This window comes from Lytechinus variegatus, chromosome 4 (assembly GCF_018143015.1).
Source record: "Lytechinus variegatus isolate NC3 chromosome 4, Lvar_3.0, whole genome shotgun sequence".
Classification (NCBI taxonomy): Eukaryota; Metazoa; Echinodermata; class Echinoidea; order Temnopleuroida; family Toxopneustidae; genus Lytechinus; species Lytechinus variegatus.
This window is the reverse complement of record NC_054743.1, coordinates 41907545-41925949: the sequence shown is the minus strand read 5'-3', so window position 1 is coordinate 41925949 and position 18405 is coordinate 41907545. Positions and strand designations below refer to the sequence as shown.

Genomic DNA, 18405 nt, shown 5'->3' with positions numbered 1-18405 from the left:
GGTGCCGAGCTTGATTGAGTCGCGTTATAGGCATGATAGGAGCGATGTTATTGGAATATGTGAAAGACTATGTAAATGATTTGCGATTTTTGGATGTGATAATTATGTACATTATAACATATTAAAAAATATACAGGGGGAACCTGATTTCGTGGGGGTGCTGCCTATGGAAAATAATACACGCAGCACCCCCAGGAAAATTTCTGGGGGTGCTTCAGCACCCCCAGCACCCCCGCTTCCCAGGTCCCTGGTTTTATACCCTTTCAGGGTGACCTGCTACGATTTAATCATTAAAAATATCAAGTTCCAAAAAGTGTATCTATTGTATTTAGTTGTAGAAAAATAGCATCATTAATGTCACTGCTAATCAAAATGATCAAGCATAGCACGAGTTTTTACTGATACCACGTTGCGGATGTATACACTGTTAAAAGAACTTCACATTTAAACAGAACCATTGACTTCATACCACGCCATGCACTTTATCTTTAAACCTACTAAATTCACATTTTTGCTCATAACGAAAATCTCTTTCTACCCAAGTATTTGCGATCTACTGATTGTATACTTATACAAAAATATGTAAATAAAATTTTCAAAAATTTACATTTAAAAATACATGAACATCATCATAATGCATCTGAAACTACAATTTAGGTGATGGTAATTAAAACTGAGAATATCGAGCATAATTATGATAATGCATTAGAAAAATGAAGAGCGTGCGAACAGAGCGAGTAGAGGGTCAATACAATTGAATTTGAATTAATTTCAAAACAAATCTGGCATAATTATAAAAGACTTGGTATTACGATTTTCTCTACTGCTTTTTGGAAAATTGACAGGGCTGGGGTGGGTGGAGGAGCAATATAAATTTCCGTTGAATTCCAAAACTGGGCCAATTTAGGCCGACCATTGTGTTCCATTTTTTTAACCTCTTTACCTTATTTATGTTAATATCGAACTATTTCCGTTTCTCAATTAAGGCGATTCCACGAGCCCAAAATCTTGACTTTTTGACATTGGCATATTCATCACCGATCTCTTCTAAATGATATCATCAAAATGTATTTGAAAAAATAAACATTATGTTGTTGCTATGTGAGGAGGTCCTCTGGAATTTCACTTGCTCGATCATGGTGTACGAGATGATTGCTTATTTAGTAACCAATGCAGATGTCTGTGGCAGTAGAACCGGGAATGTCTCCTGATAGGTGAGAAGAAAATAAAGTAATGATAATAAGGTCATTGTATTCGATGATCCTCTTCAGATAATTTTAAAGATTTTAAATGAGCATTTTACCAAATTCATGATTTCAATTTGGATTATTTCATTTTTTATGTATTAAAGGGTTGTTATCTCGACAAACCTTGATAGGTTTTTAGGACCACCTAATTCTAATATTATATCTCTTTATTGTCATTTGTATCTGTTTAATACTTGTTTTACATTTTCTTTCCTTATTATGTACATTGTGTTTGTTATCACTGTATTCTATACTCTGCCTTATTGATTTTTATTGGAATTGAATAAAACATTGAATTGAATTGAATTGATAAGTACTTTGTAACCCCACCCCCATCCGCGGGTGATGTATTTTTCTTTAAAGTAAGGAGAGAGTGTTTCAAACCTTAAAGGGTGTCCCTTATTCCATGTTTTGCCCATCTGTGAAAGCCTATACAGAGGCCCGTTTGCAGAAAGAATTTGATTTAGCCTAAACCTAAAGCGCAAGTCCCTAATACGCGCGTTTGATTGGTTGAAAATCAAGTTGTGTTTTGTTGTTAGCGTTACGTTTGATCGTAATTTCTTCTGCAACAGGTCCCTGATCTTCCCTAGGATACAAGGGCAAAAAAAATTGTGACATCAAGTAGGAAGGTTTAAAGATCACCCCCCCCCCTCCCGCGAAACAATAAGTTCACTGCTCGAATCACCAACAGTGCTAAGTTTACTTTGACAATTTTAAATATCGAATGTCGAAGGCAAATAATACTAATTTACCCTCCTTCAACTTAATGTAATTAATCGATATGCTAATCAACATTTTTAGCATCAAATTTAGCCTACCTCCTGATTATGCAACATAAAAAGAAGGCCCACAGATCGGTATTGACTTTTGTCCTTAAAGTTTAGACTTGCAGCTCAGCTCATTTCTCAATTCTCATCACAATCAACACACTTATATCTTGTTGAAATATTTATTTACTGTTGCTAATTGGACTGTTGGAACGAGGTGGGGTGATCAAAGACTTTACCGTGCTCGTTAACGATATTTTGACAAATCGTGTCGTAACGGCTGGTCCCAACCAGTCTACTGAAAGCGTCGTCCCACCAGCGGATGAATTCCTGGTTCGACTTCGAAGTCATCATGCTTCCACCAGCCGCTTCACAGTTATTTGGGAAATCCGCGGGAGAAATAGTTTCCAGGGCATCGTCGAGTTGGGGCCGGCGGACACTGAAAGCAACATCCACCTTGAAAATAACAAGACAGATACATTTCCATATTGATTTTTTTTATTGCCTCACTGCTTAATCAAAAGTGGAAAACATTATTCGGAATTTTGAATAGCACCTCCTTGAATTTGTTGAACCATTTCGTATAATCAATCATTCATTTAATGTTTTACTGGGGCGGAGAATAACTTCATATACTTCAGATAACATAGCACAAATTTTTCCATCGAATGGTGCGACATTCGAAAAATGCAATCTATCACCAAAAAACCCAAACAAACAAAATAATGAACACCATCAAGGCATACAGCTCCACAATGCAGACGCCGTGAATGGCAATACCTTTTGCTCGGTTAGTCCATTATGAATTGTTATAGTTTTGGTAATAAATCGTTTTTCAGAATGAATATCTAAATGAAATTAGCAAACGCAATCTATGTTATTTTTCTCGTCTTCCGTAAAATCTAGTATTACAGTATTTTCACATCTACTTGTGATGAGCAGGAGTCCGTTTAAGAAAACTTGTTTATAACAACAAATTTAGAATAACAGTTAAAAGCTACTGAAATCTTTCGATGTGACTGGCTGATAATCATTTTGTTACAGAAAATATGCATTTGTTTTTATAACAAAGTGTGTATGAAACGGTACCCAGTATTGACGTCTTATCTTAATCTGGTTACAATATCATATCCATGAGTCACCATCGCAATCAAAAAAAAAAAATATTCAAAGAAAAATAAATACATTAATAACATTATATACTATACACTTCAGCCTACCTGATGTGGAGAGGGAAACAGAGTGCCACCCCCCCCCCATGCTCCTATACTGAATTTGATGACCTTTTATTTGTGTGCTTGTCAGAAAATTTTCGACTGGAAAAGTGCTTATGTGACCTGCATTGCATTTTTCTCAAAGTTTAGAAATGAAACGAATTTACCCTGTACAAAAAGAAAGAAACAGAGTTTATAATGAATGATTAACTTACATCTCCATTCTGCACGGCAGCAATGAGATCTTCAGCCGTATCGTACGTGATCTTTTGACTATCCGATGGTAAATCAGCACCCTAGAAAACAAGTTTGCAAATAAATAAGATTTAAACTATTCAAAGTGTAAAAAAAAAGAGTTACCTAAATGAATCACTTTAAGATGTTGTACAATACTAGACATAGCTACTTAATAATTTATTAAAATTAAGGTTCGTTTTTTTTAAATACACAACTGATATAGATCTACAATGATTAATATACACTTATTCTAGATGGAGTGTGGGTAAGTTTTTATGTAACGCCGTCTTGAAGAATATGCCTCTTGATACGGTGATGCTAAACCAATTCATTATTTCAATATAGAGAAAAGGGATTATTATGGACGGGACTGGATAAACCAACCAAGTGTTTTAGTGGAGGAGGAGAATGTGAAGAATTAGAAGCGTTAAATTTACGCGCCGATGAAAGGTCGACGTGATGAAAAATAAAGATTGGCAAAGGGAGTGACGGCACGGTGAACATGAAGGAGGGGGGGGGGGTTCTGAGACAGAAGTTTTTCCTATTTCATTTCAAAATGTTATATTATATTTTGCTTTACTTTGTAACTTTGTTAAAATTTTGGAATGAATAAATTCGTTATCAATCAATCAATCAATCAATCAAAAGTGTGAAATTCCCGATATATTATATGAGCGTTATCATTGTAATCATACCGCAATTGGATAAGACGGATCAGTCGTGTAGCGAGCTAGGCAAGGGGCGTCAGAAAACCACGTTGCTAGAAAACCAACTCTGAGCCCCGAGAGATCGGAGTAATCCTGACTGCTTCCACTCGCGGCATAGAGGGCGACCTTTCCCTTCTGTGAAAAGGGTCGTGTGAAACCGAAGGTGAGGAGACGTTCATAAGTTTGTATCCATCCTGAAATTATGAATGATAATTGATAAAAGACACTGGCAGATCGTATACGTAAACAAATTAAGATTGATAAGGTCTTGCTAACAAATAAGGGCCTACATTTAAAATGTTCTAAATAATATATCGAAAAAACATAACTGACATGAGCTGAGCCCCCCCCCCCCGCCCACCACCAAAAAAAGGTTACTCTTCAATGATTATATACGTCATGAACAAAGCTTGCTGCATGCATTATATCGTCACTGCTACTGATTCGTGGCAAATAAATCATCAATAAATTTACAGTATGAAAAGATTTTTTTAAGGTTTAATCGCAATTCTCTCATACTGTATCATTAGACTGGGGATATTAGATAGTATTCTTTTAGGTCATTATTGTTCTTCTTTCTTAAATTACGGGAGCAATATTAGATTTACACAGGCATAATCCTGTTTATTTTTCAGAAGAATATTTTGATAACATTTATGCAATACAATGAAATCATAACAATAGATCGACATTCATTGGTAATCATTTTGATAAAATTTCATGAATGACTTCAATTATGACATCATACCTGTGCAGGCGGTGTACCAGTTTGCCATCAAACCAACTCCCCCTCTGGCTCTCTCATTAGCAGGGCTCTCCCAACAGTTGCTGTATACATCCCAGACCAATTCACAATTCTTATTTGCGATATCACAAACTGTAAAAAGGGGAGAAAATTTATAACAGATATTATTGTACATCTCCTTTATGATTTTATCAGTGTAATGTAGATTTGTAGATTGTAAATATTATATGCATAACAAATATTGGTGCATGATACATTTTTCTTCATGAGCTTTATTGCAGATAAATATTTATATTACCTCATAATAATCGATTAAAGAACAGAAAAGAGGAAATGGTTCTTTTTAGAACCTATAGTTCAGAGTAAAAAAAATCGTTTAGGGTTTTAAGTGTATGCCATGCTGTGCTTTTATTACACACTTTAAAACAGGCCTGTTATACTTATCGTAATCGTTTCATACTCTACTGAATCCAAGCTCAACATTGTATGTAGAATAAAATAAAACAAATAATGAATTGATATATCCCCATACCTGCATCGATAATGTCTGCATTGTAACCTTTCAACTGGTTTGACACAGGATCCCTTGAATGACGATAAAGAGAAGTACGTAATCAATAAGCTTAATACATATAAATTAAATCAAAACCAAAATGAATGTATGAATAAATTATCAAAGTCGTGTGTGTGCTTTTCATAGAACAGGAATTTATTTATCGTTAAAACGCAGAAACGATTAGTACACCTGCTTTGCAAAACCACAGTGACTGATGCATTATTGCAGAGTACTTATGTCACCTCATCAGAAGTTTTCCATTTACATTAGATACATTATACAAAATATTGAAATTCCAACATATCACAAAAAAGGGAAAAATAGAACAAGAGCTCAAAGAATCACACGGTAAAAAGCGTAAGAGTGCTAATAGACTTCTTGTAAGTGGTAAGCGCTATAAATATGGTCATGCCTTTGATAGGGTAATCTAGGTCAAAAAATGTATATTACTTAGTTTAGTTAATATATAAGTGTAGAAACAAATACAAATCAGAAAAAAGTTACTTACAAGTATTCCAATCGGTTGTCATAGTCCCCGATAGCAAAGAGCCAAACTTTATCGTCAGAGGCTATAGTGAATATGAGAATACGATTAAAATACTAAGTCATACTATCGAAAGAAAATATACTATCTTGAAATAATGGAACTCGATGACAGTGGACCTTATTGTGTAAAACACCTGCGATACCGGTATAAGACTTCTGGATGATGACTGATCATTCTTGCACACTTTTTTCTTCACCCTTCAATAATCTAGGTTACAATAGTTAAAATATTCAGTGATATATAAAGAATTCCATTTGCATTATTACAAACTTTCCAGACTGAATAACTATTTTGCCAAATTAACAAATTACAATCGAATATGTTGACCCAATCTGATTACACTAATTATCTTAAATCGTACCATTCACTAAAATCGATCTTTTAAACGAAACTCATTTATTTTTTTTCATTAGGCCGTTTCATTTTGCTTATTGTGTTCCCCTAGGATAGTCCAATATGTTGTTAATTGTTTTTCTGTTTGAAACCGTCTTGGATTTGCTTTTGTTATTCCTGTATTATTCTCTATAGTCATCTGTAATCTCTTGTATTTTATTCCTATCTTAATATCGTAATAAGAAATGTATTTTTATGCAAATGTGACATAAAATAATTTTTTTCTGCGTTTTCCTACATAATATCTTTAAGCCCCTAGCGTCACTGAATTGACTTTTTGAAAATTCCAAATTCAGAATTTATTTCCAACAAAACAGAAAGTAATTATTTCCATTTACATTTATAATACCAATCAATGTCGTACATTAAAAGGGTCCAATCAACAGATATAGTAATATATGCATATACCACATCCATCTTGCATGCAGAGTACTCAATGAAAATTATCATTCAGCCCATCCTTATTATGTCGTATCATTCTGTCAGTAGTATAGGCCTACTATCCACAAAAGTGGCCATGATAAAAGTTCACATCAGTCTTAAACTGTCCACGAAGAGGCAATGGCAAAAAGAGTTACTCTAAAAATATAATAACTCTAAAAATATAAATGTTAAATCAACATTGAATCGTTGAAGGAGTGACAAACTTTTCTAAATGATTTATTTACCACTTAAAATGTTGAAAATCAACTTAATGCAGGGTTGGATATATCATTTGGAAAAAAGGTTCTAACCCCTTCAACTTTTCAAATATTGATTTAACTTTTTATTTTTACTGAGGCTAGAGGGGGGTCATTTGCCCTTCTCCACTCCCTCTCTCCTTGCGATGTGTTTGTCTGGATGTTTATTTCTGTGTGGCATCAACTTTGAAGAGTGTTCTCTCTTCACTTCCAACGAAAGTAGCAAGTAGCAGATCAATAGAAAAACAAGAACAAAACACACTTCCTTTTGCCACTTTCTGTCAATGTGTGAGAACTCTTTGGGCGGGGTGCAATTAATAAAAATCAATACCTAAATCCCTTTAAACTATTATCAATAGAGAAAGGAGATCGATTTAAGCTTTTATTGAGTTCCTTTGATCAATACACGTCCCCGACTGGTACTGGTTCTCGACAAGAAAAGAAAAAGGCAGGTCAATGCGTTGTTTGCAGGCTTAAAGTTTTATATAATAATGCTTTACAAAGGAATGTCATTTTTGCATGTAACATGTTGATCGATCGGCAGAACTAGAATTACTTTAAACCAATAAAACTCAAATATATTTAATTTTGCCGAATAAAATGTTAATACTCTTTATCTATGCTCATTTTCTGGTTTGAATTGAATTAATTACCAAATTTCAATGTAAAATAAATTTACACTTAACATTGCATAAAGGGGGCGCGGAACGGGGATGGGCCGAAAGTGCATTGCAAAAACTCCGGTGTTGATTTAACACCAGGGGTCCGTTGCATAAAAGTTTTTACCAGAGAAAACTCAGGTTGTTTTTACCAGAGTTTTTGCCCTGTGTTAAAGTCAATGGCAGAAATCAGACTAACCTTAGTTTTCAGTTTTTACCAGAGTTTTCTCAGGTAAAAAGTTTTATGCAACAGGCCCCAGAACGGAATCCACATGTATTTATGTCTACACCAGAGGAGTGTAAAACAACGCCAGGTTGGAATCAAAATGATGCTGGTTTAATACTAATTGGTGTTGTATAAACACCTATCTGGGGCCCTTTGCATAAAACTTTTTACCTGAGAAAACTCTGGTAAAAACTGAAAACTAAGGTTAGTCTGATTTCCGCCATTGACTTAAGCACAGGGCAAAAACTCCGGTAAAAACAACCTTAGTTTTCTCAGGTAAAAAGTTTTATACAAACACCAAACTGGTGTTGTTTAAAACTTCTCTGATGAGGACAATATAGATTCCAGGCTGGTATTAAATCAACACCAGAGTTTTTGCAATGTGTATGTGAGAGGGGGTTGGTCATGAAAAATATCAAAGTGAGATGTTAAGTTTTACGTTTTTGTATACAGTTTTGAAAAAAGCGGGAGCTGAAGCCCCACCCCCTTTCCTGATTCCTCGGCCCCTGCATAACATAAAAAAACAGATATTTGGGGCTATAGCGCAACAGCCAAATGCTAATCGAGGTTAGCCCCAAATGAGAAAATTCAAATTGTAAACAATAATTTAAACTAAATCACAATATTTCGTTCAGTAAATTCAGTATTTATAACCAATTCATTCTTTATCAAAATTATAAAGCGAATTAGAGGTATGCACTTTCTTGGCGTCAGACTGCCTTAGACCTAGATTCCTAAGTTTCTCAAAATGCGTTTATATCCCATGGTTGTTTCATTTTTTTCTTCTCAATAAGAAACCGATAAGGTTGCCTGGGTATGGTATTGGACAATAAACAGTCGAACAAATCAATCGCATAATCCTATAATACCTTTACATCTCTTAATCCAGTAATCTTTTCATTTCATCCATTCTTCGTTTTGCCGTTTCCGCGTTAATTTGGACAATAACCGAAAACGTCTTCCTTGTATAACTTCTACTGTTGCACGAAGGTAGAGGGAGTTTCGCATCTCAGCGCACGGCGGATTCAAGAACAAAGTCCTGAAAGTGTTTTGTCAAATGCTGTCAAAATGACAAAGAACAGCTGAGAGGTGTTAGTCGATAATTGATAAACCAGAACAACAATTTCGTCTTCACTTTCGGAGCTGACAAAAATTTGCAAATACAATATGGTTTTGTCCAGAGTCCTGGACGAAACTGCTTTTGATTGCCCAATCATTTTCGACAAAGACTTCTTGGTTGTTTGTTTTCATGAAAGGCATTTGAAAATACATTTTCGACATTCTTGAATCCGTCGTTAAGTGGAAACTCTCTATACTTAAAACGGAAATAATGTTTCGTGCATTTTAGAAATAGCCTCGGACTATTCCCTTGCCTATACAAAATCGAATAATGTTTGAAATAGTCTTGGTGAACTGTAAATAGACATCAAATTATATTCGATGAACAAACAGCAAATGAAAAAATGAAAATCTGCACTTTTTTTGGGGGGGAGGTCAGTAATATAGGAACAAATTATTGTGAATCGTATAAAAAGTTCGGTACTGATATTTATATAGCATTGCAATACAAAGTAATTTCTAGATGACATCTTTGATGAAAAAAAATCCTCATCATCAAACCTTTATTGCGATCCTAGACAAGGCATTATCTAGTCTTCTAAAATCATTTAGATATAGTGCCAGGGGCGGCACCTTTAATTGTATAAAAAGAAAATCGAGGCAAAAGTGTTATAAGAGAACAAAGTCATATCTTTATTATTTTTGTCTTTTCAAGATTCTTGATCCCCCTTCTCTTTTCATCGCTCAAAATCAGAAGGAGTCGTGCTCCCCCCCCCCTCCGTGGCATCGTACCTGTACCCCTCCCCAAACACACATCCTGGTATAATTTCCTTTAATAAAGTATATCAGTAACAAGTAACAAGGCGGTAGGCCTATACAGCTGCATTTACTTACAAGAGGACGGTGATGAAACGCCGCTGTCGACGCCACTATCCCCGGTCGTGCCCCCACTGCTCCCAGCATAGATGTTATAATCTGCCCTTCCGTTCAACCCAACCTGGGCCAGGCTCAGGGCTCCGAGAACCACACCCACTGTCGCGATGATGAAGGCACAGCACACCAAGAGAACCAGCATACAAAACTTGTTGTCATTTTCGGAAGACATTTCGAATTCAATTTCTAGAAAACTGGTATCACCTAATTTCTTTTAGATATTCACGTAATTTCCCGTTCAAAATGTACCTCCCTGAAACCCCCGATTGGAAAGTACAAGCACCAGTCCTATAGAGTCCCTTGTTTTTCTTCTGACCTGGTACAGTCCGCCTCTTGTGTATTATCTTTCACAGGATAATCCGTGTAGACAATGAATTGTGAGATCCTTAAACGACGTTTTTAAAGATTGATCCTGCACCCTTCTTTTACAAGCCGCTCTTCACCTTGATGGCCGCTCTCTCGTTGGGTACAGGGGCGTATTTCATGAAAAGTTTTTTTTTCACCGACTAATTTTGCTCCCAGCCAATCAGAAGCAAGGATTTGCAATAGCTTATTACAGCACTCGGTTAAAATCGCTGAATATTAATCCCAGATCCCAGCATTAAGTACGGGAACTTGTAGTTTTAAAGAGTTCCTGATGGGGTAACGATTGTCCTTCTCTGGACTTGTAAGGGTGCAAATAGTCACTGTGGGTTTTGAACAGCTTATGATTACGTAATGGAAGATTTTGAAGCTGGAAATATTAAAGAATCGTTTTAGCTATTACAATGCCTGGCATTAACGGAATCAGCTCACTAAATGAAACAATCGCATTACTTCTTATTTTTTTTCAAATCTAGAAAAGGGAGCAGATTCTCTCCATAAAGTACGCTAAGTTGACGAACCAAATATGGCAGAATAGTCATTAAGATCATGAATAGTGCAACCTGCTCGAATTCATCCTCGTTACATCACAGTTTTGAAAGAAACTTTAAATGTATGAATCAATAAATATACACATATATTGGGCCTATATAATCATATATCTTTTTTTTGTAGTCGGTTTTTTGGGGGGTGTGAGAGGGGGCTTCAGTCCCCAAAGCCCCCTCCCCTTAATATAGCGCCTGGTCATACATTTAGGCTACATAATCATCAATTAATATGAATTGCGATGAAGCTGTGGTTGTGAAAATACTTTGTTGATTTTTACCGCCACTTTACTTCTGAGAAGAGCTGACGATCAATCAATGTGATCGATTAATGCCGATACCTATTACAAGAAATTTGTTGCTAGTGGGCACCTGTGCGAACAAGACTTAAAGACCTGGGGCGGTATTCTGAGGTCATTTTATCTTTAAAATATTTTATTTTATCTGAGATAAAATGGATCAGTATACCACCCCTGGTCACGCCGTCCGAGCGTTGTTGGAGCGGTCGTGGAGCGGAGAGAAAAATATCATCGCCGCTCGCTACCGTTCACAATTTTCGATTCCAATTGGTTTATTTTTGTGTTCGATTTTTTCCCCAATTTTGTGAGTGAAATTCGACCCTCTCTCCCTACCACATTGTAAAATCTTGATGAAAGACGGATGAAAATTGAATTTACTGTATGTAGTCCAGAAATATCATGGCAATATTATTTTAACTTTCGTTTATGTTTATCAATTTGCTCTTGGTTAGCAAGTTAGTGTCATAACTAGGTGAATTCATTTTCTTTAGTCTAAATTCCAAGGATTTAAATTAAATTCAGATCGGATGTGAAAAATGATTGCTGAAATTTAGTTTTATAAAGACTGAATTTAAATCTAGAGATTTGAAAGTTAATCCTTAACATTAAAACTAAATCAGAAATTGGGCTGGTCACTATGTTCACAGCCGATTTATTTCAAATCCAGGAAATTAAAGTGTTTGAGATAATTATGCTCATCACCACCAGAAGGTCCATGTCAATGAATATAGGTGGGTGTTTCACAAAACTTTTCGTAAAGTTACAAACAGCTTTACGAACGACTGGAACATGTTATCAGGTCATTATCTCAATTACATAGGGATATCACATAGCATAAGAAAGGATCACCAGTCGTGCGTAAAGTCATTTGTATCTTACAAACAGCTTTATGAAACACCCACCAGGTGAATGTTTTATAAAGCTGTTCGTAACAGTACGAACAACTTAACGAACGACTGGTGATCCTTTCTTGTGGTAAATGGTATCTTCATTGGCAATACTTTAGCGCGTAAGAAAGGATCACCAGTCGTTCTTAAAGTCGCTCTTAACTTACGAACAGCTTTATGAAATGGCCCCCAGGATCGTAATCGACAGCACATACACCACTATATTAAAATAAGAAAAATAATGCATTAAAGCTTCTTGTGTTTGTTCATAATTTATTAACTAGAGAATGCCAGAAGTTTTTTTCAGTGCCGACTGAAACAACACTGCACAAACATAATAAAGTATTATATATATTCAGCATAAATATATATATTTCTACAAATTCAAAAGTGGTATGAATTACACGTGAAGTACAATGACATATTTAGATTGGAAATTGTGTTTAATATATAAGTGTTAATAAATGAAATGTGTTCAAGTAGAGTCCAAGATTAAGAAATAGCGTTGGTCACAAGGTTTGTAGAATATTTTCATTTTTTATTGAAATAATAAGTGCCTTAGGAATTATGCATAGCAACAATTCACTTCAAATACAAGAGCCAGGATAAAATGCTAAAGAGCATAATTCAAAATTTAAACGTTCAAACCTACATCTAAAGAGGAGGTCAGACCTTGAGTTTTTAGCCAGGATAAATTGACTTACACATGGCAAGCCATTTATCATACATATCCAATTTCATGATATCAAGAATCGCCTTGTTTGAACAACACAAAATTATTTTTTGATTTTTATGTTACCAAGGAATAGGATTGAATGACACGTCATTGTGGAGCGTTGTGGCCCAGTGGATTAGTCTCCGGACTTTGAAACAGAGGGTCGTTGGTTCGAATCCCAGCCATGGCGTAATTTCCTTCAGCAAGAAATTTATCCACATTGTGCTGCACTCGACCCAGGTGAGGTGAATGGGTACCCGGTAGGATTTTTCCTTGAACGCTTTAGCGCCTATTAATATGGCGGCTCAGCTACAGCCGGGGTAATAATATGATACCAAGTATCAAAGCGCAATTGAGTATATGCACATAGTAACTGCGCTATATAAATGGACATATTATTATTATTATGTCATATAGGTAAATCAACTTACGCTGGCTGAGACAGTCTGCAGGCAAAGACCCTGATTGAAACTTTGATCAACGAGTGGGTCTCCACACAAGACTAGCACATTAAAAGCCATTTGTAGGGTGTGCATTCAAACCACTTAACTCAAGTGAAGGGTTTGCACTGTAGACTAGCATGACAGCCCCTTAAACACTGTACTTAAAGGACAAGTCCACCCCAACAAGAACTTGATTTGAATAAAAAGAGAAAAATTCAACAAGCACAACACTGAAAATTTCATCAAAATCGGATGTAAAATAAGTTATGACATTTTAAAGTTTCGCTTCATTTCACAAAACAGTTACATGCACATCTCGGTCGGTATGCAAATGAGGGAACTGATGACATCACTCACTATTTCTTTTGTATTTTATTATATGAAATATGAAATATTTTGATTTTCTCTTCATTGTCATGTGAAGTTTTATTCCTCTTTGAACTAGTGAATTCCATTATTTTAACATTCGTGCTTCAGGCGAGGAGGTCCTAATCATCAAATTTGTAAAAATTGAAATATTGTATAATTCAAACAAAAGAAATAGTAAGTGACATCATCGACTCTCTCATTTGGATGTAACTGGCTCGTTCATATAACTATTTTGTTAAAAATAAGCGAAACTTTGAAATGTCATAACTTTCTTATTTTACATCCGATTTTGATGAAATTTTCAGCATTGTGCTTGTCTGATTTTTCTCTATTGAGTCAAATCAACATTTTTCTGAGGTGGACTTGACCTTTAAGTAATTATATTTGGGGAAACAGACAGTAATAGCAATGTTTCAAGCAGAGAATTACAAGAGGGTCACATAGATTATTTTCACTCAGTGTTCTTCTCAGAGCCTAAAATTCCAAATGGGAAAATCATTTGGTATACTGACAATTTGGTCTAATATTCATTTGGTCTAATACCCACTGGCCCGTATTCTGAGGTCAGGTTTAACTTAGACCATGGTCTAATTCTGTGCTAAAATCATGAGGAGCCAAAAATTCAAAAACTCTGTTTATATTGTATATTTCTTATGTTTACTATTTTGTTTCCATTTGCTATCATAATGAAGAAATATATTTCAAAATACTTCAGTTACTATTTCCAGACAATTTGGGTGTCATACGAGTTAATAAATCAGATGTGTATTGTTATGGATTTGTGCCCCATTGGCTATCCATAGTTAAAGCACAACTTTAAACCAGGGTTTAATTAAAACCCGAGTTCAGAATAAGGGCCACTAAGTCTACATTTTATGTAGTATAATGCCCAGTTGGTTCTATTTTTGCTTCCATCTCCTTATTTTCTTTCACTTTATCAAATGATAATTTGGTTCATTAACAGTTCACCTCACCATATTCATTTCATAAAGACTTAATATAATAACAAATTCTCTATCAGCCAATCAAATCAAATGATTTCAGTAACTTAAAAGTGATATTGCAAATTTGTTTATCATATAAACGGTTTTATGAAATGGGCCCCATATGGATATTAGATGAAATTGGTATATACTGTAGCACAAATGGTAAATAAATGTAGACTACATGTACGTGGCAGTTATACAAAACTTGTTGCGACAAAATGGGATTGTATCATATCTGGAAAGAGGGCAGTTGACCAGTGAGCAATTTATCAACATTATTTCAGGGGATAATGACCAACAAAATTATGAACTAATAGAACACATATATCAATTTATGAATATACTGGACTACATATCATAAACTTCTAACAATAAAATATATACTTTGTCTAATAATGAAAACAAAAAATCAAGGTGTCAATTTCAAATTTTCAAATAATCACATGTGACATAAAATAATGCATAAATGCTATGGATGGATTAATCACACTCAGAGTGTTCAAGGTATTGTGACATAATAATAGTTTGTAGAGTAACTGACTTGTGCTTTGATAACACCAAAATATGATAAAAAGGATCATGAAACAAAGCTGTGTTTGTCCATGCAGGTTGATTGGTTGATTATGGTTAAGCATATAACTTTGTTAGCTAATGTGAATGAAAGGTGCAGACAAATAAGCAGATAACAAGCAAATCAAATACAACAACCAAATGACCATCGTTTCAAGAAGTATCGCAAGAGGCTAAAATTTATGGCAAATAAGAACAGATTTCTTATATCAAAGAGCTTCAAACTCTTTGTTTATATTCATATTAAACTAGAGTGCCAAATGTACAGGTATATCTCACTACATTTCAGAGACTTTGAAGTGGTTTCAATTATTTCCTTTGATATTGTACTATCATAAAATGTGGATTCATCACACTTAAACAAAAGCTTAACTTAATTTTTTTATTTCCAAATATGTTTCTGTGCAATAAAACATAATGGAATAACTTATAAAAACATCAAAATGGTGAACAATTTACATGGTACTTTGTGTAAGAAAAGACAGGAACAAATTTTCCTTCTTCAGTAATGGGCATATGGTAGGCAATTAACTGAGAATATTGTAAAAACCTAAATTTCAATCAATTTGAAATATGATGGTAAGTTGGAAATTGATGGCTCACTTGTAAATACTGCACATCAAATCCTACCGTCTGTTACAACAAGCTATCTGGTAATCAATTACATATTTGCAATTAATTCCAAGATTTAAGACTTATATTTAGAAATATATTTATATATACATGTGTATATATATATACTTCGGGAATTTTATCCTTGAATAGAGTGCTCAATGTCCTTCACAGGAAGAGCTTTGGATAATAAACAAATTCACAAGGCTGACTGGAGGTTCATCAAACTTTATTTGCAAATAAAATTTGATGAACCTCCAGTCAGCCTTGTGACTTTGTATATATATATATAATTAATTCTAAGTTCCTAGCAATATCCCATAAGAAAACCAAATGTGACAGCATCAGTCCAAGTACAAATAATATCCAATTAAAGAAACTTGGTCTGGAAAGGAATATTACATTGCTTTGGAATGTTGAATATCAAAGACACCTACTTCAAATTACTAAATATAGTCCTACTTTCAAGTTTTTTCAAACGAAATAAGCAACATTTTCATGACATTAGAAGCTCAGGTTTCTGATGAGTTTTAATTTTCTATACAAACATAGATTGTACTTTTTTGTAAAACATCCTTAATGAACAGGTGAAGAGATGTAAATGAAGTTTAGTTTATCGTTGGAATTTTTTTTAAAATGATATTATGTACTCATATAATACATGTATGATAAAGAAATAATCTACATATAATACACAAACTCAAGCCACCTCTACATTCAAAAGAAAAAAAAACATTTGCAAAGTGAAATCTTTTCTCACCAGACAAAAATATAAATCTGATTTACATACACTTCAGCAAAGATATAATGTACAATGGCTGCAAAAAAAGAGAAAAACTAAACACACACAAAAAGTTTCAGATTCAAATGCAGCTATCAATATGCACAAATCCCCATGGACAGATCCTTACGATTCAAAGATACAGTAGAACAATCCATAATTTTAAACACTGATACAACAAAATCATCCATTAAAATACATTTCTATGCATTAGCAATAATGCATTAATACCTTGGAAATCACTTATTTTATTTGCAACTACATGACCAAACGCTTTAAATGGGAAGTTTGCCCAATGCTAAGATAGTATTCAACAAAAGCAAATAAGTGTTGGTGAAAGTTTTGACAAAAATCCATAAAAGAACAAGGGAATCATTATTTTTTGTAAGGTTTTGATTTCTGACGTCATAAGAGGGCATCTGCCCCATGGGTTATGTAATTTATGTTCCATAAATTTCATATTTTAATGGTTGATGACAGAAATATTTTTCGTATAGCATCCTGTATGAAATAATATATCTGATGATACAATGAAATCACAGGTAAAACCATTTTCAATTTTCTGAGAAAAAAATAGGATTTTAAAGAAGTCACATCACATGTGAAGACACAAAATGAAAAATTTAAAAATCAATTAATTTTGCATTCTTTGACAGATCTGTGTCAACAATATTAATACATTGATTGTTATTTTGTTGTCATAAATGCCAAGGTGAATTTTCCCTTAAAAAAAATGGTCACATGAAAAATGCAATAAAGACAAATGCTTGACAAACACAAAATCGCTTGATTTGAGGTGGATTCTTCCAACGAACCCAGCCCCCCCCCCCTTCCCTGTGTCATAAGTGCGGTAAAATAGTCATTATCTTGCATGTTACTTTTACATAGATACAACAAACTTCTAGTACTGTCTTTTAAATTTTACAGATACTTGTTAAAATCCATGAAACACACATTTGCAAACAAATCAAAACTTATAGTTACTGGCATGAATTCAACAGCGAAATTATTGTTTCAGGGAGAGACAAACTATTATCTCATTCCCTCCCCCACTTGTACAGTGTGACATAATGGCCCGTATTCTGATGGCAGGTTTAACTTAAACCCAGGTTTAAAGTGGTGGTTTAAGTATGGGAAGCCAAAAGCATCAAAATTTTTATTTTATCTACATCTACAAAGTCCTTAAGCAGGTTCACCCTGATACCGGAATTTCTAGCCGGGCCATGACGATCATGAACAGCTTCGTCAAAGACTATAATTTCTTATGCTTACTGTGCTCTTTCCTGATTCATCAATGGTGAAGACAATATTCTTTTCATACTTCCTAGACAATTATGAATGATTTGAGAGCCAAATGAGCTGAAGTATGATATCTCTACTATTAGTGATTTATGTAACAATTGGCTATCCATACTTAAACCACAACTATAAACCTGAGTTTAAGTTAAACCTGCTATCAGAATACGGGCCAATGTATTTATGCCCATGCTTAGATTTATATACATGTACATTTAAAACATGGATCAAGCTCCACTAAATCAGGGGAGCATTTCATCAACATTTTCATCCAACAAGTTGTCAGATCTGACATCTTTCCATGATTTTGATTGGCTAAGAGGCACTGTTCCTATGGTAACTGTCGGATAAAACGTCTGACAAGTCTTTTCATGAAACGCCCCCCAGAAATATAATTCATTTACCACCTACATATGTAATGCATAAATACATATTCCAGATATTTTAAATCCATACGGTTACATGTATATCAATAACTAAGGACTCTCTTCCATGTGCTTCATATTCCAATATGTTTGCAAGTCTTTTGATATCAACATACAAATCTCTCTCTCTAAACAAACATAAAG

At 34.5% G+C, this 18405-nt stretch overlaps 1 protein-coding gene across 1 annotated transcript; it reads right to left on the bottom strand.

Annotated features, from left to right (window-relative positions):
* Positions 1-457: 457 nt before the first annotated feature.
* LOC121414079 lies at positions 458-10445 on the bottom strand. The gene is made up of 8 exons (XM_041607134.1): positions 9932-10445; positions 5982-6042; positions 5450-5502; positions 4921-5049; positions 4161-4366; positions 3444-3524; positions 2254-2470; positions 458-1207 (listed from the first exon to the last, which is right to left on the bottom strand). The coding sequence occupies exons 1-8, from the start codon at positions 10140-10142 to the stop codon at positions 1161-1163; spliced, it is 1005 nt and encodes a 334-aa protein (XP_041463068.1). The 5' UTR covers positions 10143-10445; the 3' UTR covers positions 458-1160.
* Positions 10446-18405: the final 7960 nt, after the last annotated feature.

What these genes read in the sequence shown, in the direction of transcription:
- LOC121414079 (XM_041607134.1), bottom strand. Translation starts at nt 10,142, where the DNA reads ATGTCTTCCGAAAATGACAACAAGTTTTGTATGCTGGTTCTCTTGGTG. An exon ending in CTGGTACACCGCCTGCACAG is followed by an intron (nt 4,367 to 4,920) that starts GTATGATGTCAT and finishes TCATAATTTCAG; the next exon opens with GATGGATACAAACTTATGAA. An exon ending in AAATATCGTTAACGAGCACG is followed by an intron (nt 1,208 to 2,253) that starts GTAAAGTCTTTG and finishes CTCACCTATCAG; the next exon opens with GAGACATTCCCGGTTCTACT.